Source organism: Equus asinus, chromosome 28, assembly GCF_041296235.1.
Source record: "Equus asinus isolate D_3611 breed Donkey chromosome 28, EquAss-T2T_v2, whole genome shotgun sequence".
NCBI lineage: Eukaryota > Metazoa > Chordata > Mammalia > Perissodactyla > Equidae > Equus > Equus asinus.
This window is the reverse complement of record NC_091817.1, coordinates 35,017,617-35,044,394: the sequence shown is the minus strand read 5'-3', so window position 1 is coordinate 35,044,394 and position 26,778 is coordinate 35,017,617. Positions and strand designations below refer to the sequence as shown.

The following is a 26,778-nucleotide window of genomic DNA, read 5'->3' as shown; positions in this document are numbered from 1 at the left end:
CCATGACCCAAACTGCATTAAGGACATACAGCTGTTCTGCTAAGCTAAAAATCAAAGAAAGAAATGGACATTGTTCACAGATCACTTCCTTATTTAAATAAGGGAAATGCCTATCAGTTAAATTCAGACCCTTTGTCACACTCACATGGAGGGGTCCATTGCTCATACGAGTTTAACATGAAAAGGTTTCATTGTGTGAAAACCAAAACCTTTTTCTGTAAGATAATAAAATTCTAGTTACACAACTGGACAACATCACAAAGCGGTCTGGATTGTGGAAACCACTCTCTTTCTGTGATGGATAATAAGGCATGGGGTTTTGCTTCCTTTGATTAATTTCAGAATATTGCAGAGAACCTGCGTAATCCCTAAGATAGCAAAGGAGAGAAGGAGAGGTGATGGGCAATGATAAAAGCATAGTAATGGAGCAGAGGCTGTTTCGTCTGGTATAGAAAAGCCCCCTAAACTGATTTCCTTTTGGCAAGTACTAACCACAATAAGGGTCAACACACAAAAATGTCCTTTGGCTCTGGAGCTTAAATTATAGGCACTGAGGCTGAGCAATGCTAAACAAAAACTATGAGATGTTGCCATGACTGTGATCAGATATATAACATAGCCAGAAAGTGCACATTTCCCTTTTTTCAAATCACAGCAGCCATTATTTATACAAGTACTGAATATGGAAAAGGCTCTGACAAATTTACAGTGGTGTTTGGATGGATGAGGATGGCGGATGATGGATGAGGGAGACAGAGGATTCCCTTATTAAAGCATCAAATTCTTCCCTAAATATCAAATAGACACCTTAGCCACAACTGCACTGCTTCATACTAAAAATTACATAAACTGAACATGTTAAATGTTTTTCTTTAATAGAAAAAGGCAGGATTTTCTCCTAATAAATATTGTTAATTTGTGCTATGGCATTAGTACCTTTTCTTTTCCACATAATATGGGCTTCAACATATATGCCTATCAAACAAGAATAAATGTGACAATTCACAAACACAAATGAATGCCAGCAAAAACTGAGTAGCAATCTCAAGCACATTATTCTGTTCTAAAATTTTAGTAAATAATTTCAGTAGATATAATCTTCCAAATGTATTTTTGTTGTCTTTCTTGACAGGACAGTAGCTCTTAAGGGAAACTCGCCATTCACTATGTGATTTTTTAATACTGTGCCCAGATAAAAATATACAGAAAGTTGGAAGCGCTGCAGCGCCCACTAGCGGACATATTAGAATCACAGATGCATACTGTCTCTCCGGGGTAAAAAACAGTATAAAATAAAAAGCATCTGCTTTAAAAACCATTTACATGACCATTCACTTCCTATTTTATCTGCAGTGAAAACAGAGGCATGCACAAAGAGGAAAACTCTTCTGCAAACCTCAACTTCTCCTTCACTTAATCCTATTGTAAAGTCAACTATACACAGAGAAATGAACTTGGCAGCATTAAAGATGCTTTTTAAATAAAATAGTCCGTGTCTAATGAATCTGGTCCCAGACAGAGTTAAAATCTAACATTTGAAAGTTTTTCTCAATAAAAAGAAATGCCTATTTACAATTCTAGCCAATCCTACCCCAGTTAAATTACTCCTTGGTCTGTTGCAAATTGTTAGCACAGCATTTTTTAATAGTAATAGATCCTGTCTGCTCAGAGCCTGTATTGACATCACTGGGAATCGGTCTTTTAGCATTAGCACAATGTAATGTGTAATCCAATAGCAATCTGATTATAATTTACCAGCCAACAATGTTTACATATTGCAAGTGTTACCAGTTTTTTCTTTTTTAATGAAAACAAGCCTCTTTTTGTATTTTAATGTTTCTGTTTAAATACAGTGGTGATTAAGTCCCATAAAAATATAGCTTGGACAGATAAGCCAGAGTTATTACTTTCACTTGATTTCTGAGTAATTCATAGATTTTTAAGTAAATATATGAAGTTTCTTTGAAAAGAATGTATGAGACAAAAACATCTATAAAACTTCATTCATAAAACTGTAAAACAACAAAATGTTCCTAGTTCAAGTTAACCCAAGACATCTTACTCGGCATGAGTGTGTTGAAAGAAATAAATACAAGCCATGGAAACCAAGGCTGTAAAATGATTGTTTTTAAGATTCTAGAAGGACATAGAATGAAAACTAGGCATGTTATTCTAACATACGTGAACTGGAGGTCTTACAGTTTATCAGCAAATCATCTGGATTTCACTGCTCACTTTATCTGCTAAAACACTTTAATGGGAAGAATCTGTATGATGGAGAATTAATGATGAATAATTGAGAAGACCAATGACCTGACCAGAGAGTTTAGTCCTCAGTTCTAGTTCTCTGGTTGGTTAGACCTTCTCTACCAGGTCCTGGCCCCAGCAGCTTTCAGACTCATCCATGGCCCACAATGAGGTGCCATCTTAATGCAATAAGAAGTGCCACATGGGGAAAAAGGAGAGAGGCAAAAGGGGTTGGGGGAAGTTATCCTAAGAAAAGCTCTTTTGAGAATCAAAAGGAAAGGAAACAGTGTCCACAATTAGTTCTGCTTTGCTTTTCATGATAAAAAGCTAATTATTTGGATCAAACACTAGTATAATCCACTTCTGCTTCAGCTCAGCTAAGAGTAGCAAGAGCAGTGACAGGACAGTGACAGGGGAGGTGGCAGCATGGAGCCGCCTCCTCGGCACTTTGCCCAGGCATTGTGTTCTTGATTCAGAACAATTAACTAGTCAACATTTTCACAGGCTGTTGGTGGAGAATATGGCTAAGGAAATAACAATATACATATGAGGGGTGGGTGGGGGAGTCAGACTATATCCCAGTAGCATTCCCAACATTCCCAAAATACCATTCCTAATTACAACTGAGTCCTTTGAAGAAACAAAAACAAGCAGTAAATGAACTGTGATTAATACCAATAACTGGCCTCCTTGCCTTTAGGATAAAGTCCAATGGGGCTTCTACAAAATGAATCACATTTTCCCTCTGCACCAGGCAGTCAGATAGATACCAAATATGCGACATTTCTACTTTAAAATAAACAAACACAAACTTATGCCATTCTTTTTTTTAATGGCATAAGTTATGTGACTATGTTTGTCATCAGTGGGAGCTGTTGGGCGAATTTATGATATGGCTTTTGATATACTTAGAGGATATACTGTACTGATCAGAGACTGCCTACTAACGTCAATCTCTGTTCTTCAGCTAACCTCTGTTTTCAAACCCCACCATGAAGAATTATCTTCTTGGGATGTCTTTCTGTAATATATGTCAAAATAAAGATAATTTTTACAAGTAATGCCCTAAAGACTGTTCCTGAAATTGTCTTCTACAGAATACTAATTACACTGATGTTAATAGGTACTCTTTGGACAAAAGAAGAGTTCAATGGACAGGTGGATTTGGGAAATATTGGCTTAAATAAGATTAAACAGTTTTTTTACCTCAAGTATTTTAAGAACCTTGAATGTGCTAATGGACACCATCAACCTCCAATAGGTTAGACGGAGTATGTCCCAGGAAGCTCATTTCAAGAGAAAACACACATAAGAAAATACAGCTTGAATCCAAGATGGTTCAATACAGTAATAATAATAACAATACTAATGGTGATGCTGGAGCAGCAGGTAACCCCCAATGAGCTGAGCACTATTCTCAGAACTTTACTGATATTACTTCTTTTACTTCTCAGAACAACCCCATGAAGTTCACTATTTAACAAAGGAAGAAATGAAATATGAATAAGCTAAGCAATGTTCTCAGGCTAGTAAGAGGTAGAGATGGGAAGTGAACTCAAGCAGTTTAGTTCAGAAACTATGTCCCAAACCACAGATATATAGCAACTGAGCCCAGGAAATAACTGTACACTCCCAATGACTGGAGCTTCCAGCCTCTTCCTCAGACCTGATGCCTGGGTCTCAGCCTCCAATTCCTCCTCTCTACCCTGCTGCCATCATAGCAGCTGGATTCCAGCAACCAATGGGCTGACGAGAATGGTGGGCAGGAATCCTCATATCCATAGTGCCCGCTACCATGGCTATCAGAGCCGCTCCATCATCACCGTTGACACAGCAGGCTCTTCACTGAGCTCAGGAGATAGAGGAGGATGGCAGGAGCCAGCGTGCACTTCCAGAAAAGCGTATTTGACTGATTCCCACACACAGGTGTCAGAAGATAGAGGCCTGAAGGCTCAATGAAAGACTTGAATACATGGAATGCTACACTTTTTTCAAGGACAGTGAAACTTTATTTCAAGATGAAAATTCACCTCAAAACAATCTATGAACTAAATACAATATCCATCAAAACCCACAGCAGGGCATTTCCTAGCAGTCGACAAGTTGATATTAAAAATCACGTGGAAACAAAAAGTCAAGAATAGTCAAGGCAATTTTTAGAAAGAAGAATTAACAATGGAAGGGGTCTCCCCTCACCAGATAGCAAAGTCTATTATAAAGTTACACTAATTACAACCATCTAATATCATCATAGAGATAGACATGGGAAAACTTGGAACAGTATCATAAACATATTGGAACCTGGGATATGACAGAGCTTCATTGCAAATCGATGGGAGAAATGATGGACTTTTCAACAAATGCTGCTAGGACAATAAACCATCCACTTAGAAAAACAGAAAATTAGGCTACTTTCTCCCAAAATGGAAAAAAATAATTGCACATAGATTAAATATTTAAACATGAGAAGGCAAAATCAGCCAATTTGAAGAATCAAACATGGGAAAATATCTTTCTAACATCCCAGTAGGGAAGAATTTCTTGAGACAGAAAAGGCACAAACAATAAAGGAAAAGGCTGATAATTTTGGTTGTACTAAAATTTAAAATTTCTGAATGATAAAACACAGAAGGAACACAGAGAAAAGACAGTCCATAGAGCAGATGGAGCTATTTTCCACACTTATAATTGCATGTATTCTGATCAGAACATGTACAGAATTCCTACATATTTATAAGAAAAAGAAACAATAGAAAAAAATGGGCAAAGGAAATAAACAGGCAATTAATGTAAGAACTTCAAATGAGCAGTAAATTTATGAAAAGATGTTCAAACTCACTAGTAATCACAGAAAAGCACATTAAAACAATACAAAATTGTCATCTTAATCCCATCACATTTGTTAAAAAAATAAGTATGCTGATAACACCAAATGTCAGCAAGGAAAGCAGAGAAATTAGAACTGTGATATATAATTAAGTGAAGAAACTTAAGGCACATTTGGCAATTCCTATAACAGGAAGATGTGCCTATCCTATTTCAAGTGATCAATTCTAGAGAAATAGTTGCACATGCTCTGGAAGGCACATAATAAGGATGTTTACTCCAGCATGCTCATCACAGCAAAAAAAAAACACCAAACAAACAAAAGTAGAAACAAACTAACAGGAATGAATAAACTAATTTTTCACTCAGTGGAACAGTATACAGCAGATAAAATAACGGAATAAATTATTTCCTAAAGTTTAAACATCGAAAAATCTCAAAACTATAATATTTAACAAAATGTAGGAATTTATATATATTTAAAAGAATATATTATTTCCTGATATATATTTGAAGCAAGAATGAAAACATCCTTGGAAATGATATAAACAAAATTAGAACAGTGGTTACCTCTAGGGAGAGAGAGAGAGAGGATTTGGATATTCGCAAAATGTCCTATCTTTCAAAGTGAAACAATAAATATGGCAAAGATCTGTCAAAGCCAGGTGGTAGGTAATGAGTATTATTTTTGTGTTTTATATGAAATATTTCACAATTAAAAACTGAAAAATGTTTTAAAGACTCAATAAAATGTGGTCAACACAATTATCTCTGCATTAAGCTGACCAGGAAACTCATTTTGACCTTCAGTCTTAGTGTCGAAAAGAAATTAAGTTGCTTGGCTGAACAAAACATAGTAAATAGCCTCTCACGAAAGTGTCTCAGCATTTGATGACATTTGGGGGAGGCAGTGACACGGATCTTTGTTTCTGTATTTGGCCCCTTCTAGGATTGCTCAATGAATGGTCCCAGGTGGAAGGAAGGCAGTAGCCCTGGTGAGAGGATGAGAGAGAAGGTGAGAAGAACTCTTAGGAACTAGACAACCTGGTGAAGATTGCTTTTCTGGACCCCAAAATTGCTTTAACTCTGTTTTAGCCATAAACTAGCTAAGTATTAACGGGCAGGTCACTTAAGATCTCTGAGCCTCAATTTTGTAATCTGGAAAACAGCAGGGGTGGGGAGGGTGATAAAAGGATTCACACAAAATTGTTTCAAGAATTTAAATATACTATATATATGCTACGGTGCTTACAATAGACTGTTTTTTGCCAAGATGGTGGCAACAATATATCCCATCTCACATGTTATTCTAACCATGTAACACTGACACTTCTCCACTGAGAAGTGGGGTTTATGTCTCCACTCCCTATGACTGTGATCGAAGTGATGCTGCATGACACCTGAGGCCAAGTGATGAAAGGTGAAACAGCTTCTGCCTGTTCTTCTGTCTTGGATGGTCACCCTTGAGGCTCTAGCCACCATGTTGTGAGCAAGCCAAACACCACGTGGAGAGGCCATATGTAGACGTTCTGACCACAGCCCCTGCTGAGGTTCTAACTGACAGCCAGCATCAACCACCAGATATGTGAGTGAGCGAGCATTTAGAGGATTCCAGCCCCAAGTGATCTGGCCATCCCAACTGACGCTGAGAGGAGCAGAGATGAGCTGTCCTCATGAAGCCCTGCCCAGATTGTAGATTCATGAGCAAAATGAACAAGCCCCTAAGCATTGGGGTGTTTCATTTCACAGTAATAGATAAGTGGGACAGCACTTTCTAAATCACTATTAATACTACCCTCACGTGTAAAACAAGGGGGGTGGACTACATCAGAGTTCCCCAGATCTCAGAAAATTTAATGTCACCTTTGTTGTTTTGCTATATCCTGTGCCATTAAAGTGTTACCTGATATTTCTTCTTACAAGAACTCACTTTTTAAAATTTAAATGTTTACTAAAATTAACATTTAGAACAAACTTTTAATGTCAATTGTATTTTTCTAATTAATATTTATTAAATACTATTAACATTTTCTTTTTACTTTTAATAGCTGTGTTCTTATTGTAATATATTATAATATTTAAATAATTAGAATACATGTTATAATGTGTTAAAGTAAATACGCAACGGTTAAAATTAAGATAATGTTTCATGTCAGGCACTTGAAATCACCATGAATCACTGTGGTATGTGAGACTGGATGACCACAAAGGTAAAGACTCATTGACCTTCAAAAAACTTACGGACCATATCATGATTGAATCCTTTCTTCTCTGTTATAACCTTCCCCCAGGTGAATACATTTTACTTTATAAACTGTTTTTAACTGGGAAGTATACTTTCTGGGGTATCAAACTAGTCAATGACAGGAAGACTGCAAGGGAGGAAGAAGATTTTGGAGGGGGAGCTCAAGGCAATCAATGGGCTATAATCACTGATCACTTGGTACCAATGCCAGGAGCTGCTCCAGGAAATGGAGGACCTAGATTTCCCTCCTGAGATCAGAGTTTCTCAACAGCAACACTATTGTCATGTTGGACCAGATAATTCTCTGGTGGGGGCAGGGTGATGCTGTCCACTGCACTACAGGATGTTTAGCAGTATCTTTGGCCTCTATTCACTAGATGCCTGTAGCATTTCCCCCCCAAGTTGTGACAACGAAAAATGTCTCCGGTGAGGAGGCAACATTGTCCTCACTGAGAATCACTTACTTACAGTAAAGGCACAGGGGTGTGCCCAGAGACCCACACGTAGCCCTGCATTCAGCAGGTACAGGAGACATTTGTGATGATGATGATGATATTTTATTTGTTCTTTCCTTACTTAAGGATAAATTCAACCTCTCCTCTAAATAGGACAAAGATAGTGTTTAACCTGAATCTTGTGTTTTCATTTGTTTTTTGTAACCACTTAGCCATAGTTAATAAGCAGAGCAAAAACAAAATAGCCATTGGATTATAGGCAAATCTTTTCATAATTGCACTGAAAATGTGCACTTGTATCATATCCACCATCAGTGATTCACCCTAGATTGAAGAAAGCATAACAAAGTACACAGGTTCTTCTCAATCCTTATCTTAATTTACCATTTATTAGCTGTTGTTTGATGGAACTTTTGATGGGGAATGGGGTTTCATGGCTACAATCCAGCAATATTTTTAAAGGAGATTGGAATAACCACTTCCAAAGATATGAGCACCTCCTTGAAATTGCATATTCAAGGGGAAAATTGGAATGACTTTTAATAAAAGAAGATCATGCCTCCAAAAATGCCTGGTTCAGAATCGAAAGATTCAGGGGCTAGGCTGTCCAGAGTCCTGAAGTTTGGCCCACATTGTCAGCCCAGTGGGCTGAAACAGGCACAGTAGCAAAATCTGTTGACCTTAATACCCTGCTACTCAGTAGCAGCACACAACACTGGTGAGGATGTCAATGATTCTAAGAGCCAACATTCACGGAGTACGTGATATGTGCTAGACAAAATACCACGCACTTCACATTCATTATCTTTTTTAATCCTCACAATCCCGAGTACGTACTACTGTCACCCTCTTTTCACAGATTAGGAAACTGAGGATCAGAGAGCTAAAGCTACTTGTCCAAGGTCACAAGTCCAATATGTAATGGAGCCAGTTCTTGGATCACTGTGTAACACAGAGATGACACTACTAACTTCCGTATTACACTTCTCCTGTTAAATTACTGAGACAACACCACCTTCATCCACCCTTGTATGTACTTTTCATACAGGTAAACTAATACCAGGCCCTTAAAATATCATACACATGTATATATGTGTGTGTATGTGTCTGTGTGTATATATATACATATACACACATACACATATATACATATATTATAAACACATGTGTGTATATATACATTGACTTGCATCAAAAAGTTGAAAATTTTCCCTTATCCTAGACCAGAGGTCAGCAAATTTTTCCTGTAAATGTCCAGATAGTAAATATTTTAAGCTTTGTGGGCCATATAGTCCCTGTCGCAACTACTCGACTCTACCATCACAGTGTAAAAGTATCCATAGACAACAGAAAAACAAATGTAGGTGGCTGAGTTCCAATAAAACTTTTTTTTTTAAAGATTGGCACCTGAGCTAACATCTGTCACCAATCTTCCTTTTTTCTTCTTCTTCTCCCCAAAGCCCCCTAGCACATAGTTATATATTCTAGTTGTAGGTCCTTCTGGTTGTGCTATGTGGGACACCATCTCAACACAGCCTGATGAGTGGTGCCATGTCCGCGCCCAGGATCCGAACCAGTGAAACCCTGGGCCGCCAAAGCGAAGCGTGTGAACTTAACCACTTGGCCACAAGGCCAGCCCCCAATAAAACTTCATTTATAGAAACAGGCAATAGGCTAGATTTCGACCACAGGCTATAATTTGCCCACGCTTGTCCTAGACCAATACCTCTCAGAGTGTGGCCTCATTTCAGAATCACTTGGGCTACTTGTATAAATTACAGATTCCTGGGCCGCATACCAGGCCTACTGAATCACAATCTGCTTCTTTTTTTAGCAAGTACCCTGAGTGATTTATGGACATACAAACATTTGAGGACCACTGTTTCTAGATCCAGTTTTTTCCAAGTCCCCATAAAAGTTGTCATTCCAGCTATCAAAGATAGAACACCTATCAGTGGAAAAGCAAGACAAGTGATACAGACCAAGAAAGGAAAATTGGCTTCTTGTCGCAGCTCACCATCTTTATCAAGATGTCAAAATTCTGACCCGTGACCACAATTCTCCTCGCTGGAAGACGTCCTTTAGTTTTACTGATAAAAAAAAAAAATCTCATAACAGGAAAAACTTTTGCTCCCAGTGGAATCACACTGATCTTCTAATCAACTATTTGCACACAAAAACACACACACAAAGGGCATTTTTGAACTGTAGATACCTCGCTTTAAATCTGAAAACTCAGTTGTGCTAAAACTGCTTTTACATTATTGAGGGAAAATGAGCACAGGGTCTTCAGAAATAAGAGGGATGGAACAATAAGTGAATTTGTACAGAATTCGCCCATACCCACACTGCCTGCTTCATGAATACATGAATGCAACCCGTTTCATCTTTTCTTGTTTCAGAACTAAAGGTATTCACATAAATCTGGATCCCCTTTTCTTTGGGGAATTAAGGCTGGCACCATCAGTCTCTGCCTTTACCTGTATCAGCATGGGGGAGAAAAGGCCAACCCTTCACTGTCTTTTGACAAAGGACTGAAAAAAGTGAACAGGAGTGGAGAGAAATGAATACTAAGGAACATGCTGCAGCAGAGCTGACCAGGTCGCCATCCACCTGGGATAACACCCCTCTCCAGCTGACAGCCACCAGTGATCTGGTTTCAGTCGCCAGCACCCCAAACTTATTAACTGACTCTGATCTTCTCTCTGTCTAATGCCAGGAGCCTCCCCCACCCCACCTTGCATCATAAGACTTTAGTTTATAGACCCCTTTGCTTCATCTCACTTTTTATACCTTTTCTCTGATCCTACTCTACCAATGACCCAAATGCCTCCAAAGGCACAACCCTGTCAGTGGCAATGGCAGCTGCCCTCTGATAGCTGGGATGTCTGGGCCTGGTTGTAAAGCCTGCCTCAGTACCACCACCAGGGGCCCACTACACTGAAACATGTCTACATATCAAACAAAAGTTGGCTTCCACTGCTTCCTTTTTTTCTCCCAATACTTTGTATCCCATGGCCACCACGGTTATTTTAAAAGCGTATTTTAGAGCTGGGTGATGACATTTAAATAAAGTAATCTCAATGAGAAGTTAGGGATTAATGAAAATGTAGCAGAAGGCCCACAAGGTAGCACAATTGTAACAACTGGAGTTAAACCAGCCCTGAGCTCAGGATGCATTTTTATTTAAGGGAATCACGTCTTGCGTCTACACTGGCAAGTAAAAACAGGCCCTTCAGAGTTGAATTGAACCTGATCTTGGCTCTGCGTAATCGTGAGTCAGTTAATTAACCTCTATAGTACCAGGCTATTTGAGTTCTGAGGTCTCTTTCAACTGTAAATTCTATGTTCAGGCCCAAGTCTATTTGAGTAGACACATTTCTCTCACAATTGGCTTTCCTGGTGAATTTCCAAAAGAATGTTTAAGTTTGGGTGTTTTTCATGCAAAGAAATGCTAGAATGGATATGGATCAAAATATTCAATGGAATGTTTTAGAAGGAGCTAAATTCTTCTCAGATCTTTTACAAAACTGAATCTTTAAAGTTATCCCAAATTGCAGCCTCTCTTGCATACCTAATTTTAATTGATAATGGTTTTTTTAAATAGACACTGTAATTTTTACCAAATGTTTCAGGATAAATGGAATATTTTTCCCGAGATTAAGAAGGTCAGGTTGTTTCTATACTGGTAAAATAAGTGATGATCTTCAAAGAGTGGTTGTACGTGATGCTGAGGCCCCCAAGTGATCTGATTTTTCTAAAATCAGGGCTCCATAACTGTTGGAAGTCCTTGGGATGCAATAGCAAAACCACCAGAGGTTTTGTGAGTGTAAAAAAATGCAGAACCATTATTCATGGCCACAGAGGGCCTTATGTGTATTCACTGTGTCACAACTACACAATAAAATTTGGTGTTACAAAAAGAAAAAGGCAGTAGAGAAAATCAATAATAAGTCAACACATATTTATAGACTACTTACCTCCCAGCTCTGTGCTAGATGGGAGATGAGTATAAAACTCTAGACTTTGCCTTCAAGAAGCTTATGATTTGGTTGGGATCGCAGGACAAACTCCCGCAAAACAACACGAGAACCCTCACGATCAAACGCCAAGTGAAATTTTGCCAAACAAGTTCTGCAAGTAAGCAAATAAAAGCAAGACTGCTCACCTTGAAGATTTGGCTAAAACCCTTTATTTTCGCACCACAGAGGCTCTCCTCCATCAGACAGCTTCAAGCAGCTGCATTTAAAAAGGGAACATTCTGTTTTTCCCCAAACCTGTGGCTACATGCAAAAACAAGTGAGAAAACTGCTAGATTAAAATATTCATACTGGAAAAAACGTGAGCTGATGCAATGGCCTTTTAAAAAATATCAAATTTGACCTATATATTAATGATAACACATGAAATTAAGGGAGACAAAAAGAAAAATAACAATTCTTTCACTAGTCTTCTGAACTTGTACTTTTTAACTTTCTTAGAATTCAAACTTATTGGAGCACTTAGAAGACAAATTTATTACTTGGTCCTTTACTATTTCATAACGCTTTGTTATTCCTATTCATAACTCTTCTGTTTCTGTAAGCCTTATATTTGTAAATAAATCCAATGCATGGTGAAAAAATAAGTTAAATAAGCAATATTTTTTAGTACTTTCATGAACATTCTCTCCTTTAAACTTCAAAACAAACGTGTGATACACACTTTTTCCAAATTGGTGGAAGGAGTCATGGAGACGAAAGCTACTGTTTACTGAGCAAGCGCTCTGTTGTAGACCTGCACTGTCCAGTACAGCAGCCGCTGGCCCCATGTGGATATTTAAATTGTAATTAATAAAGAGTAAATAAAATTAAAACTTCGTATTCTTTATCACACTAGCCACAACTTAAGTGCTCAGTAGCCTCATGTGGCTTGTAGCTATCATATTGGACAAGGCAGATATAGAACATTTCCATCATTGCAAAAAGTTCTATTGGAAAGCTCATGTATTACCTCATTCAATTGTCCCAACAATCACCTCAAAATGTAGATACTATTATTAGTCCCGTCTTACAGATGAATAAACTTCGGTGCAGTGACTAAGCCAAGATGAGAGTGGAGCTGATATTCCAGGTCTAACTAGCCTAGTGCTGTCCAATAGAATTTTCTGCAGTGATGGAAATGTTCCATATCTGCACTGTCTAAGATGGTAGCCACTAGCCCCATGTGGCTACTGACCACTTGAAATGTAGTGGGTGTGACTGACAAATTTCTTTTAACATAATTTTAATTAATTTAAATATCAACAGCCACATGGGGCTAGTGACTACCATCTTGGATGGCTCAGATCTAGCCCCATAGTCCAACCCTTAAACCCCACTATATCTAATGCCCCAGCCATCTCATTGTTACTAGCAACATCAGAGTAAAAAAGATCCATGGTGGAGAAATGAAAGAAAAAGAATAAGCCCTGTTCAAACAGTAGCTTGACATAGGTTATTTGAAGCTGAGCCTTCCATTTGGTTGCAGTCTCTAAAAGCAAGCTATGCTGGGGAGTTCTGGGGGTAGAGGGAATTAAATCTACCTTGGAATCTATTTTCAACATTTCCTCAATATTCTGGAATTACCTCTTTGCATGAGAGCCAATAAAAGTGTATATAGCATATGTTTTCCAGAGGATGCAATTTTTATAGAGTGACCAGATGAATTACAACACGGGTCAGGCCACAATTCTTCTGTGTGCCCAGAGGATCAGGCTGGCTGAGGGGGCAGCAGACTAGTCACATAACTCAGAGGAAGTCCAGCAAGGAGGGAGAGGTGGACTGGCCTCCAGTCTATAGACATTTTTCCTCCAACTTGGAATTTTGCTTTATTGTGTTTTGAGGTATTTGGAACACACCTTGGTTCCCTTGGGTTATTTGTTTTGATACCAGCTTTTCATCTGCTTGGCTTTTTATGTGGTTCTACTGGAAAATCTTGCCATGGAACATTTAACAAGAAAAGGAAGCAAGCTCAAAAATCTCCATTTACACACAGAATTATTGCACATTTCCAGAGGCCTGAGAGTGTATCTTCCTCCAAGTTTTATGATGGGATTGTGATTTCAATTATCCCTCCAAACAGATATTCTGTCTCTATTCAGAAAATGCAATTCTAGAAACCTATATCAAACTCTAATGATAGCTTACGCTCTTCACGGCTGGAATAGCAGAGCGGTAGCTGGTAGAACTGTGAGGTGCAGGCAGCTCTGCGATGTAAAAGCAAAATCTCCTCCAGTCTTTCCAGCTCGTTCTTGGTTCCTCTTAGCAGAATTCACCCCAAACAAGAATGTTACAAGAGAAAATCGCAGCTGTCATTTTTAATTTCAAGCTTAGTGAGGTTTAAGTCATCCAAGAGCTCAGCATAGACATTTGGGACATTATCATGTTGCGAAGACAGGCCCAATCTTTGGCGGAACAGGTAGGTTTTGCCTGAGAGCTCTGGCATAAACTCCATTCTGGTTTGGCCAATTCTAAAGAATAAACATAGCAACATCTTTTACAAACCTACCTCACTTCTAAACCAAGAATACCCTCTGAAAGCCAAGATTAAAATGGTTAAATACAGTGACCTATCTTGCACAGCATATGTCTAAGTTGAACAGATCAGGAGAAAAAAAATATAAAGACTTCTTCTCCAATCCTCCCAGCCTATTACTTTTCAATAGAGGCACACACACACAAAGGGTTTTCTGAATGTAGGAAAACAAGTTTATAATTACATAATTATGCAGACACACCACAATTTTTCTTTTATGTTACCTTTATCTTTAAAAGGCAACAGACAGGGCTGTACTAAAAAGCAATAAAGCATGGGTAATTTAATACCAAATTACATCCATATTGAAAAGTTTACATGCAGTTGAGAGCAGACAGAGGTCAGCTTTTCAACAGGACTGCCTTTAATTGTGGCCATCAGTTTTAGCAATCCCGATCTTTGGATCAAAGACAGATATAATGGGCTTCCTCAATGCTGAATAGTGAAAGCAGACAGCAGGAATGGCGCTATCTGGCACCCAAAGGTCATTAAAAAAAAATTGCCAGAAAGGGAATGTGTCTCATTGTAAAATTATATATCTAAGATAAAATACATATATTTTTAAATCATTCTCCCTTGCCCAGTTCTCAATGAGCTACTTTAAGGTTTGGTTTTCTTTTGGTCACTTCATCACAGGTGCAAGCTTTTCCCTGCTTTTCCTCTAACAAATGTGCAACCTTTGCGTAAATCTTTATTAATTTTTTCAGTTGCTTTCAATCATGATTTTCTCCAACCTGCATAGCAATCCCGCTTTCCTTGAGGAAGGGCTATGTGAGCTGAAACCAGTTCTTTTTTTTTCCCCCTTTCTTCCCCCTAAATCAAATGAGGAGTAAATTATCAGCAAATCAGATAGAAACAAGTTTCCTGGATCTGCAGATCCATTCTACAAATGAAGCAATTTCATCTCTGCTGGCTCTGGGGTGGGGAGAGAGGCATGGGAGGGGGGATTTTAAGTAGCCATGGGGGACCAGAATGGAGATGCTGGCTGGTGAAGCATCCCCACGTTTGCATGCACAGACCACTCAGATCTGCACCAAGAGACTACTTGTGAGAATCCATCTTTTTTCACTTAACAAGATACAAAATATAAAACACATTTGCCTCTTATTAAACCTCTCCTGTAAGTGGTTCCAGGTCCACCATTTTTAAAGGGAGGAGAGGGGAGCCGAGACCCTCTTGGGAATTTCAGTGGAGTGACTGGAGATGAGGTACAGGCTGTGAGCCTTTATTACTTTAATTTTATTTTTTTTTCTAAAAGCACAGAAGGAATAACATTTTAAATCATTAGCATTTGCTTTAAGTAGTTATTTCTTCCAACTGTAAGAATCTCCACTCCCAGCCCCCTTCCCCATTAGCACCGCTCCCAGATCCTGCACAGAAGAACTGCCCAGATGGAATTTCCCACCACCGCTCAAATCTGGAAGGTGCTTTTAAAGAATTTCAGGCTCTAAATCGAGGCAGCCATGGAAGAAACTGTAATCACACTTTTTCCTTAAAGCACTTGGAGAATAAGTCTCTTGTATTTATGGCATCTGAGATGGAAAGCTGACTATGGCAACTCAGAATTATTTCAGTGGCAGCAGCTACTGTTATGATAGAACACGATCTTCTCTGTTAAAAAACAGAGTTCATAGTAGCTCCCATTCAACTCAAAATGCTTTGTGAGAGTGACATGTGGGGTACTTTTAAGTGGTGTACTGCAAAACCTGAATTTTTTTCAGAAATGGAATAAAATCAGCCACCTTATTTAAGATGATTTATAGTTTCTACCAGGGGAGCAGAAAAGGTAAAGAAATTTGCAAAACCAGGAAAAGAAACTCAGTTCTCGGCTCTGCAAGTTCAAAATGGCAGGAGTCCGTCAGGCATAGAAACGTTGATTGAAATGTTTAGCATCTCCTTTTGTGGGTTGCTTGTTGCTTCACTGTTCATAGAGTAGAAAGGATAATATAAATTGCCAAATGTTTCTGCATTTCAACTTTGCTCTGCCAAAAGAAACGTCCTACTTAAGGCAAGATCTGTTTCATAATCTACAAAACGCATGTACCAAAAGTGCCATGTGATCAGGAAGGCCTTTAGCTATGTTACAGAGTGGAGGTGTCCCTGCCACCCACCTTTTCTGTGCTATATAAAGGACTGACAAGCCGAGCCACAATCTTTAATAGAGCAGCAGGATAGATGAGCTGTGTTCCTTTGGCCAGCAATAACAAGATGCAATAATCAAAGGTGGAGGGTGTGAAGGTATTTTACTTGCAGCAAGATTTAACTAATGCATTCCGTGCCCAGTACCTCGCCCAGACCTCCACATAGACCGCACAGGTTTGCCGTCCGCACCGCAGTCGCTCTGCTTCAATACCATATAACAGAGAGTTGATGGATGGCTCTCCCTCGCCTGCTCATTCTCATCAGCATTAGAGCGTATTTGTTGGGCACCAACAGGGCACCCAGCACCGTCCAATATACTGTTGCAGCCACAGGGCCTGAAGCAAGGCACACCTTCCATCTACCTCAAAGAGAATTAAAGGCATTCCTGTCAGAAGCAACATAGGAGCTAATAAAAAGCGCCAAATGTTGGTACAAATACAAGACCTCATACTTGTGCAATGTGTTAAAATAAAGAATTGTTAATTATTGAGAGAGCCCAAAAGGGAAAAGGGAAATAGTTTCCTACAACAGAAAGAAGAGTAATTTTCTGTTACAATTTAACAGAATTGAAGAGAAACGGAATTCAAGAACAAAGAGCCAAGAAGACTGCTTCAGGACAAAGCAGCAGTTGCCACCAACGTAGAGGACAGGTGTCCACAGCCTGCCTTTGCCCAGAGACCCCCAGTTTCCAATTGGAGAGGACAGGTGGGAGGGACAAAACCTGCCCAGAGGGACGTAGTCAAACCCTGCTTACTGAAAATAAAGAGATACTTTTTAAAAATTCATTTCATGTTTTAAATGACTTGGGAAATTTTCAGGAGAAATCAAGTATTCTAAAGCTTAAACAACAACGCAGAATACAGATTTTTTATTTCAATGTCATCACTAACTCTATGGATCCCTCAGCACCTCCATTTCTTCATATTTGGAACAAAAAGAAATCATGAAGAACCACTACACAGTGATATCAAGTGAGACGATCTAATGAACATGTCAAGGACATGGTTTAAAAATAAAAGAAGTAATGATTCAAGAACCAATGAGTTCGACAAGCCTGAGATAGGTTGGAGACACATTTCAGTTAACTCAACATTGAGCCTTTGGTTCCCACTTCGGCGGGAGGCCCTGCCAAGTGAATCGTGGTCTTCAATGAAACAATTCCCATCCTGGGATCTGCACTATATCTGCCTAAGCATAATAATAATATAGTAACAGCTAACATTTAGTAGGCACGTCAAATGCTTTACATGTAGTATCTCATTTAGTTCTCAGATAATCCTATTAGATCAGTACTATTGTCATGCTCATCCTACTAAAAGATAACAAAGTTACCTACCACCTGTGATACCATCTGGAGATTTAATGGAGACTTCTGTTAAAGCTAAACTCACACAAATGAGGCCAACCCATCTGGGACCTTTAAAGCAAAGAAAATGCCAATCTAAACGCATTCTAAAACCTGAGAGTCATTTGTGATACTTCTATCTCCCTCAGACCCAGTGTCCAATTTACCACTAAATCCTTTCAATTCTACCTTTAAAGTAAGTTTTCTCAACCTCTTTAAAAGACTAAAAATTATTAATAAGCACTCAATTTAAGAAGGTAAGACAAGAAGAGGACAAATAGAGTAGAAGGAAAGAAACAATGCAGATAAAAGTAGAAATTAGGTAATATAAAACAAATCATAGAGATCAACAATGCCAAAAGGTGGTTCTCCGGATGTTCTGTGATTTAGCCAGGTGGTGCAGCTACCTTGGGCCAGTTTGGCAGATCTTTGAAGTTAGCTGGTGAATTGACTGAGGCCAATGGTCCCACTCAGATGTCTGGTGGCTGCCATTTTGGTTGTCTAATGAGACCTCAGCTGGGACTGCTGGACTCTGCTCCATATGGTCTCTCATCCTCCAGACCAGGTTTCTTCTCATAGCGGTCTTAGAGTTCCAAAGAGTAGTCAGAGAGGGAAAGCCCAAATGCACAAGCATTTTTCAAGCTTCTGCTGTGTCACATTTGCTATTGTCCCCTTCGTCAGAACAAGTCACATGACTAAAGTCCAAAGTCATGTGGTGTGGCTTCAAGGGGCCAGGAATCTACCACACCAAGTAACCACACCACTGGTTCTGGTCCCACCAATTTTATCTCTGCCTCCAGACCATAACTGTTGCTTAAGCCTAGTCACATTAGAATTTGTTATGGTAGGTACTCTACAATAGACAGTATGAAAAAAAAAAAGAACTAGAATTTTTTTTAATTTGCTGCAGAGTCTTAAACGGAAGAATGCTGAACAATTGCTTACAGACAATTGAACAAGAGCAATTCTGCCCCAAAATGAAAAATTCAAAGGATCATAGCTGCAAGCCATCATGCTCATTGAGATGATGTTCAATGAAGTCAATTTGGGAGGCGAATTGGAAGGATTACCAAGAGTCCCTTTATCCAACCTGAGCAATTCACCAAGCTTTGTTAATCACATTGGTCACCAACTACTTTAATAGCAAAGAATTTTCTTTTTTGCTACTGTTGTCAAATACTCTATTAATGGCCCTTACATGGAAAAACCATGACATCAAGTGGCTAGCCAATAACAGCACATGACTGTCTCTGGGCAGCCCCCTCAAAATAGAACTCAGCCTCAATTTTCTGTAGGTAGAAGACTAGATGGATCCTTGAGTCACCATCTACAGTTTTCTCAACCAAGAAAGAAGGAAAGCATGATGTTAGGAATTTTTCCCCCAAATTATTTTAATGGTCAAAAAAGTCTGCTGTGCTCTAAGAAGAACCTAATTTGGAACATACATTTTCCTGGCAGATTTTACATCAGAAAGCTTTGAATTTAAATATGAAAAGCCAGGATTTGCTTTCTAGACAGAATGCAATTCTAAAATGTCATGCAAATTTCTTTTTGGAAGAACAAATGCAAACATTTTGAGAAGAGCTCTAAATATGCACTGGGCTTTTGGGAAACCATGTGTAAAATACTATTTTGCCTGAGGCAATCTATCTCCCACATTTGTTGAGGGAGAAAATAATAGCCAATATTCTGTATGACTGTGTTGACAGTATGAATGGTTTTTATCTGTATGGTTCTTGTGCAGTGCACAAGGCAATTCTTTGTCAGCTTTTCTGGGAGTTCTGAAAAATCATAGGATCCACAAACTGTGCAGTAGACCATGTCTATTTTTAATACGTACCCTCAAGCACCTAGTATAGAACTAAGCATCCTACGGACACTCAAATACTTATTCACTAACTACCACATTTACCAATACATTCTCCCCACAACCTCTGCTACTTTCCATACGCTGAGTTGAAGGCATCTTTTCTTTTTTTCTTCTTGCCTGCTGTATATACACTCTTGGTAATAATTTGCTTCACCCCCCATATTAACAAAACAAGTAGTGGGTTCATTGGTATTGCTTTCTATTCTGCTACCACGTTTTCTTGATTCCCCCTTTTTTCATTCTTTGGCATATGCACACTCGACAAAAGTATTAGACATTTGGCACTGCCTTTCTAGCAGCCCTGTTCTAAAGGACTTCTGCAATGATGGAAATGTTTCATAGCTGCAGTGTCCAGAATGGTAGCCACTAACCACATGTGCGACTGAGCTGCCATCATCTTCAGCATTTTGTGCTGAAGCTATTGTGACTGAGGCAATAAATTTTAATGTTACTTAATTTTAATTAATTTAAATTTAAAGAGCCACATGTGGCTAATATGATACCATAATGGACAGCACGGATTTATAGTGTCAGATTAAGAAATTCTAGAAGTTAACATTGATGGTAGAAAGAGAATTAAATTTGAGCCTCTACTCTGCTTTTCTCTGTATAGCCCTGGAACGGCACTGAGCACCTGTGTCCTAACCTGAAAAATGGCAATAACAATATCTATTTTATGGTTAAATAAGATAAAGTTTGTCAAGTGGCCAGCATATAGCAACTGATCAATGAAAAGTAGAGCCTTTCCTTTTATTTTTAACCTACAAAACGGGATTCAGAAAAAGTATTTTTCAGGGTAATTGTAATAATCAAATGAGATAATGAATATAAAATATTAATAAGCCAAAAAGGATTAAATGTATTAAATAAATATGAAATATTGTTAATCTCCTTAGCTGAAAAAAAAAAGCTTAATGTATAGTTTTATTTCTTCAATCACCATTATTATCTTAGGTCTTTCTATTCTTTCTGGAACTTTGGCATCAAATCCAAGCACTGTATCCCCTTCAAAGATTTTAGTGGATCAACTCTGCCAAAGAATCCTTGAACCCTGCAGTCCTTTTCTACATTTGTTTCCACCTTCTCACACCCTGCTACTCTGACTTTCTCTGTGGTTCCAAGCACTTAACAAAATACTAGAACTTTCTCAGTCGTGTAAACAGATACAATCTCACAGGATTTCTCAAAATGCTGAAGATGATGGCAGCAAGATTTCTTGGAATTCAAGCATTAGTGTAAGAAAAGTGAGCATAACTTCTCAAAAAGAGTGACTGTCATATTCTCATGATTCCTTTATTTAATGCTGACCTTTCCATCTGCTTAAGTGTTTCCTCTATCCTTCTCCAAACTTCAGTTTCCTCACATGAAGAATGGAGTTCCTGAGGTGTACCTATTAGAAGGAGACTGTAATAATGATAATTTAGAAAGCAAGTTGAGAAATGTGGAAAGATTCATTTGCAAATCAGTCTGCCTAAATGTCAAGAAAAGCTTCATTCTGAACATGGAAAACGCCTTTGCATACAAAGTTGGTAAAATAGAAATTTAAAACAAACACACAAATAACAACAACAAACAACAAAAAATAGATCTTGACAATGGGGCACTTGCTCTGGACCTGGAAGAGAATAAATATTCTAATCATTTCATTTAGCTTATAGACAGGTAACCACTGATGAAGTAGGAAGGCCATCTCACGGCAAACACTATAAAAGATAAAAAAAAAAAAAAAACAAATATGGCAAAATGGTAAGATCTGATAAACCTGATTTTAAAACATTGCAGTTTATGAGATCTTATACATTTCTCTATATTAGAAATACTTTATAATTTAAAAGTTGACAAATTTATAACAGATAGCTTCTTCCTGTTCTCTCAGATAATTTGCCCTACACAGTAAAATAAAAGGAATCTTCATCAACACCCTGGAAGGGGTAGACAGAGGAGTAATGAAAAGCAGACAGGACAGCTCACACTCATTAGCATGGCTATTATCAAAAGAACGGAAAATAACAAACGTTGCTAAGGAGGTAAAGAAATTGGAGCCCTGTGTCTTGCTGGTGGAAATATAAAATGCTGTGGCTGCTGCGGAAAAGAGTTTGGAAGTTCCTCAAAAAGCTAAACATAGAATTACCACATGACCTAGCAATTCCACTTCTAGGTATATATCCAAATGAACTGAAAATGGGGACTCCAACAGATACTAGTATGCCAACATTCACTGCAGCATTGTTCACAATAGCCAAAAGGTGGAAACAACCCAAGCGTCCATCAATAGATGAGTAGATGAACAAAATATGGTATATACATACAATGGAATATTACTCGGCATTAAAAAAAAAGAAATTCTGATACATGCTACAATATGGATGAACCTTGAAGACATTATGCTAAGTGAATTAAGCCAGACACAAAAGAACAATATTGTATGACTCCACTTATATTAGATACCTAGAATAGGAAAATTCATACACACACAAAGCAGGTTAGAGGTTACCAGGGACTAGGAGAGGGGAATAAGAATTTATTGTTTAATGTGTATAGAGCTTCTGTTTGGGATGATGAAAAGGTTCTGGAAATTGATATGATAAATGTTTGCATAACACTGTGAAGGTACTCATTGACACTGAATTATACAATTAAAAATGCTTAAAATGGTAAATTTTATGTTATGTATATTTTACCACAATGTTTCTTAAAAAGATCGATACTCAGGAAGGAAAAAAAAAGCAGGCAGGAGAGATAGGGGTTGGGAACCCTGAATGGAGAAAAGAAGAAAATTAGACAAAGGAATCAAGAAAGAGAGGGACAGAGAGCAGCAGCAAGTTGGCCACATGGCTGGGGCTTAAGGAGAAAGCCAGTGAGAAGTTCTCAGGTGAGGACTTCAGAGATTTATCAGATTGAGGACATTTAAATGTCCCCAATATGATGACGAGCAGAATTCTCATTAGAAACAGTGGAGACCAGAAGGCAGTAGGATGACATATTCAAAGTGCTGATAGTAAAAAACTGTCAACCAAGAATCTTATATCCAGCAAAACTATACTTCAAAAATGAAGGTGAAAACGATACTCCCAGATGAATAAAAACCAAGATAATTTGCTGCTGTAGACCTGCTTTACAAGAAATACTAAAGGATGTTCTCCTTTCTTTTCTCGGCTTCTTTAAAGGACATAAGATTAAATAAAGTAATAATTATAACAATGCATTGTTGGATTTGTAACATTTCTAGACACAATATGTATAACAACAGTAGCACAAAAAGAGGAGGAGGGAATGTACCAATAAAGGAATAAAGTTTTTAGATTTCATTAAAACAAAGTACAAATCTGAAGTAGATTCTGATAACTTAAAATGTATAATTATTGGGCTGGGCCCCTGGTGTAGTGGTTAGGTTTGGTGCACTACATTCCAGTGGCCCAGGTTTGCAGGTTCAGATCCTGGACACAGACCTACACCTCTCTTCAACCATGCTGTGGTGGTGACGCACATTCAAAATAGAGGAAGATTGGAACAGATATTAGTTCAGCACTAATCTTCCTCAAGCAAAAAAAAAGAAGATTGGCAACAGATGTTACTCAGAGCTTCCTCAGGAAAAAAAAATGTACACTGATAAACCCTAGAATAACCACTAACAAAATAACTCAAATAAATGTAATTTAAAAGTCTCTAATGGAATTAAGATGTTAACACTAGAAAGTATCTAATACAAAAGAACACAATTAAGACGGAATAGAGGAACAAAAAACACATGAGGCATGTAGAAAACAAAAAGCAAAATGGCAGATATAATTCCTACCATATCAATTATAACACTAAACGTGAATGGATTAAATAATCCAACCAAAAGGCAGAGACTGTCAGTTTGGATTTTTGTTGTTGTTGTTGTTAGAACAACTCAGCAAAATAAAATTCCGGTTTATTGTTGGACAACATTGTTCCACACATACATCAAACAGGCCAAAAAAATAAACAGCAACTTCATAGACAAAAAAAGGAAAAAAAGAAACCTTTTACCTTTGGCCTTTTTAGCCATCTCATACAAACCAACTACTTATAGTACAGCTAGTACACACACAAAAAAGTTACTGGAATGCTCGGAATAAGATTGTTTTTTTATTGTTGTTTTTGCTTTTTTTACAAGGTTTTTTTTTCTCCTTTGAGATTATAATGAACATGGTCACACCACAAGTAAAGTCAGAAGTAGGACAGAGGACACTCCGAAGGCTGGTTTGGTCATCCCAGATCATTAAAAATGGCTGACCCCTAACAATATGTACAAAAATATAAAACGTAAATAAAAAATACAAACAAATTTTCCTTTTTAAAGCACTTTTAAGAAAAAAAGCAGGGCCTTAGAAGTTTTGGTTCTTTTTTCCTCCCCTGTTGCAAATTCACGTTGTGGTTGTGGTTGGGTGGTGAAGAGCATGTGTCACCTGCCGGTGGCACTGCCTGTGGTGGGCAGGCAGGCGGCCTCTCTACTCGAAGGTGACCACGTTTAGATTCTGAGACCGGAAGTGGAGGGTGAATAGGTCACGGAGGCCTTTTTTTTTTTTTAAGTTTAACTTTTCCTTTTTTGCTGTCTAGTCATCCTCATAGGTCTTCTGCTTCTTGGTGTCAACATCGCTGTCCTCGTCATCTTCAGCTAACCGTTGGCCCGTAGCTGCCTCAGCCTCCTCATCTTCATCTCCATCCTCTTCCTCACCATCACCTTTCTCCTCCTCCTCCTCTTCCTCCCCACCTTCTTCCTCCTCTTCATCCGCCTCATTGTCAGCCTCCTGCTCCCCATTTTCCTCCTTAGCATTCTCATTAGCAGGTGTGTCTCTTCCATTCTCTGCCTCCTCCACAACTTCCTTCTTCTCCTTTAAGTCCTTGGTGGTGATCTCGGAGCTGGTGTCCACGGCCACGTCTGACATGGTGGGGCACACCGGTGCAGCAGATTAAAAAGGAAGCGAGAGTTCGAGGACTCTGGCGACAAAGCTGCCAGAGTCAGCGGCGGCCAAGGCGTGTGGCGGAGGTGGCTGCGGTAAGCAGGTGCTGGGTACGGGAACAATGCAAAGATGGCTTTTCAGAGCAGCCAGTTGTCAGTTTGGATTTTTAAAAAACATTACCTACTGTATGTCTTCTGCAGGAGAAACACTTTAGATTCAAACAGGTTGAAGGTGAAATGACAAAAAAACATATACAAACAACAATAACAAAAGAACTGTGATGGCTATATTAATATCAGACAAAACAAAAAAGTGATTAGTGATAAAGAGGGGCATTTCATAATGCTAAAAAGAACAATCTATCAGGAACATATAATAATTATAAAAATATGTGCAGCTAACAACAGAGCCCCACAAAAACCTTAATTTTACAAAATTCAGAGAAAAATAAACAATTTAACAATAGAAGGAGTCTTCGATATCCCATGTTCAATTATAGCATATTCAATTATAGCATTTTCAATGCTATAAACCAACTACATGCAACAGTCATCTATGGAACAATCCACCCAACAGGAGCAGAATACACATTCTTCTAAAGCGCACATGGTGCATTCTTCAAGGTAAACTATATGCTGGCCATAAAACAAACCTCAATAAATTTTTAAAGACTGGACTCACACAAGGTATCTCCTCTGACCACAATGCAATTAAATTAGAAATCAATAACAAAAATCACGAATACATGAAAATTAAACAGCACATGCCTAAATAAGCAATGGGTCAAAGAAGAAGTCACAAGGCAAATTAGAAACTACTTTGAGATGAATGAAAACAAAAACACAACATAACAAAACTTATGGGATGCATCTAAAGCAGTACTCAGAAGGAAACTTATAGCTGTAAACACCAATATTATAAAAGAATAAAGATCTCAAATCAATAACCTAAACTTCTACTTTAAGAAACTAGAAAAAGAAGAGCAAACTAAACTCAAACTTAGCAAAAGGAAGAAAATAGTAAACACTAGACTGAAAAAAATAAAATAGAGAAAATCAACTAAACCAAAAGTTGTTTATCTGAAAAGATCGACAAAACTAACAAACATTTAGCTAGACTAGCCAAGAAAAAAGAGAGAAGGCACAAATTACTGAAGTCAGGAAGGACATAAGGGACTTTGCTACCAACCTTACAGAATTTTTTTAAAATATCTATTTTAAGGGAATACTATGAACAACTGTATACTGACAAATTAGATGACTTCAATGAAATGGTCAGATTCTTAGGAACACAAATTAGCAGAACATATTCAAGAAGACAGAGAAAATCTGCATAGACCTAAAAAGTAAAGAAAGCAAATTAGTAATTTCCAAACTTCCCACAAAAAAAAAGTCCAGGCCTTGATGATTTCACGGGTGAATTCCACCAAACATTCAAAAAAGAATTAATACCATTCTTTCACAAACTCTTCCAAAAGACAGAATAGGAAGGAATACATCCCAACTAATTCTATAAGGCCACTATTACCCTAATGCCAAAACCAGACAAAGATATTACAAGAAAAAAACAAAACTACAGACCAATGTTCATTATGAATATAGATACAAAAATTCTCAATAAAATATAGGCATACCTCATTTCATTATGTCTCACTTTATTGTGCTTCACAGATAGTGCTTTTTTTACAAGAGGCTCCAGCAGCAAAAAGATTGCAACCCACTGAAGCCTCAAATAATGGTTAGCATTTTTTAGCAATAAAGCATTTTTTAATTAAGGTGTGCACATTGTTTTTTTTTAGACATAATGCTATTACACAATTAATAGACTACAGTATGGTGTAAACATAAGTTTTAGGTGCATGAAGAAGCCAAAAACTTTGTGACTTGCTTTATTGTGATGTGTGCTTTATTGCGGTGGTCTGAAACTGAACCCACAATATCTCTGAGATATGCCTGTACTAGAAAACTAAATCCAGCAACATATAAAAAGGAATATAGGGGCTGGCCCCGTGGTTGAGTGGTTAAGTTCACGCGCTCCGCTGTAGGTGGCCCAGTGTTTTGATGGTTCGAATCCTGGGCGCGGACATGACACAGCTCATCAAACCACGCTGAGGCAGCATCCCACATGCCACAACTAGAAGGACCCACAACAAAGAATATACAACT

The 26,778-nt window shown here is 38.2% G+C and overlaps 1 protein-coding gene across 1 annotated transcript; it reads right to left on the bottom strand.

Annotated features, from left to right (window-relative positions):
• Positions 1-23,778: 23,778 nt before the first annotated feature.
• Positions 23,779-25,613, bottom strand: LOC106842141 (prothymosin alpha-like). Its single transcript, XM_014858484.3, has one exon. The coding sequence runs from the start codon at positions 24,596-24,598 to the stop codon at positions 24,266-24,268; it is 333 nt and encodes a 110-aa protein (XP_014713970.1). The 5' UTR covers positions 24,599-25,613; the 3' UTR covers positions 23,779-24,265.
• Between the last annotated feature and the right edge of the window lie 1,165 nt (positions 25,614-26,778).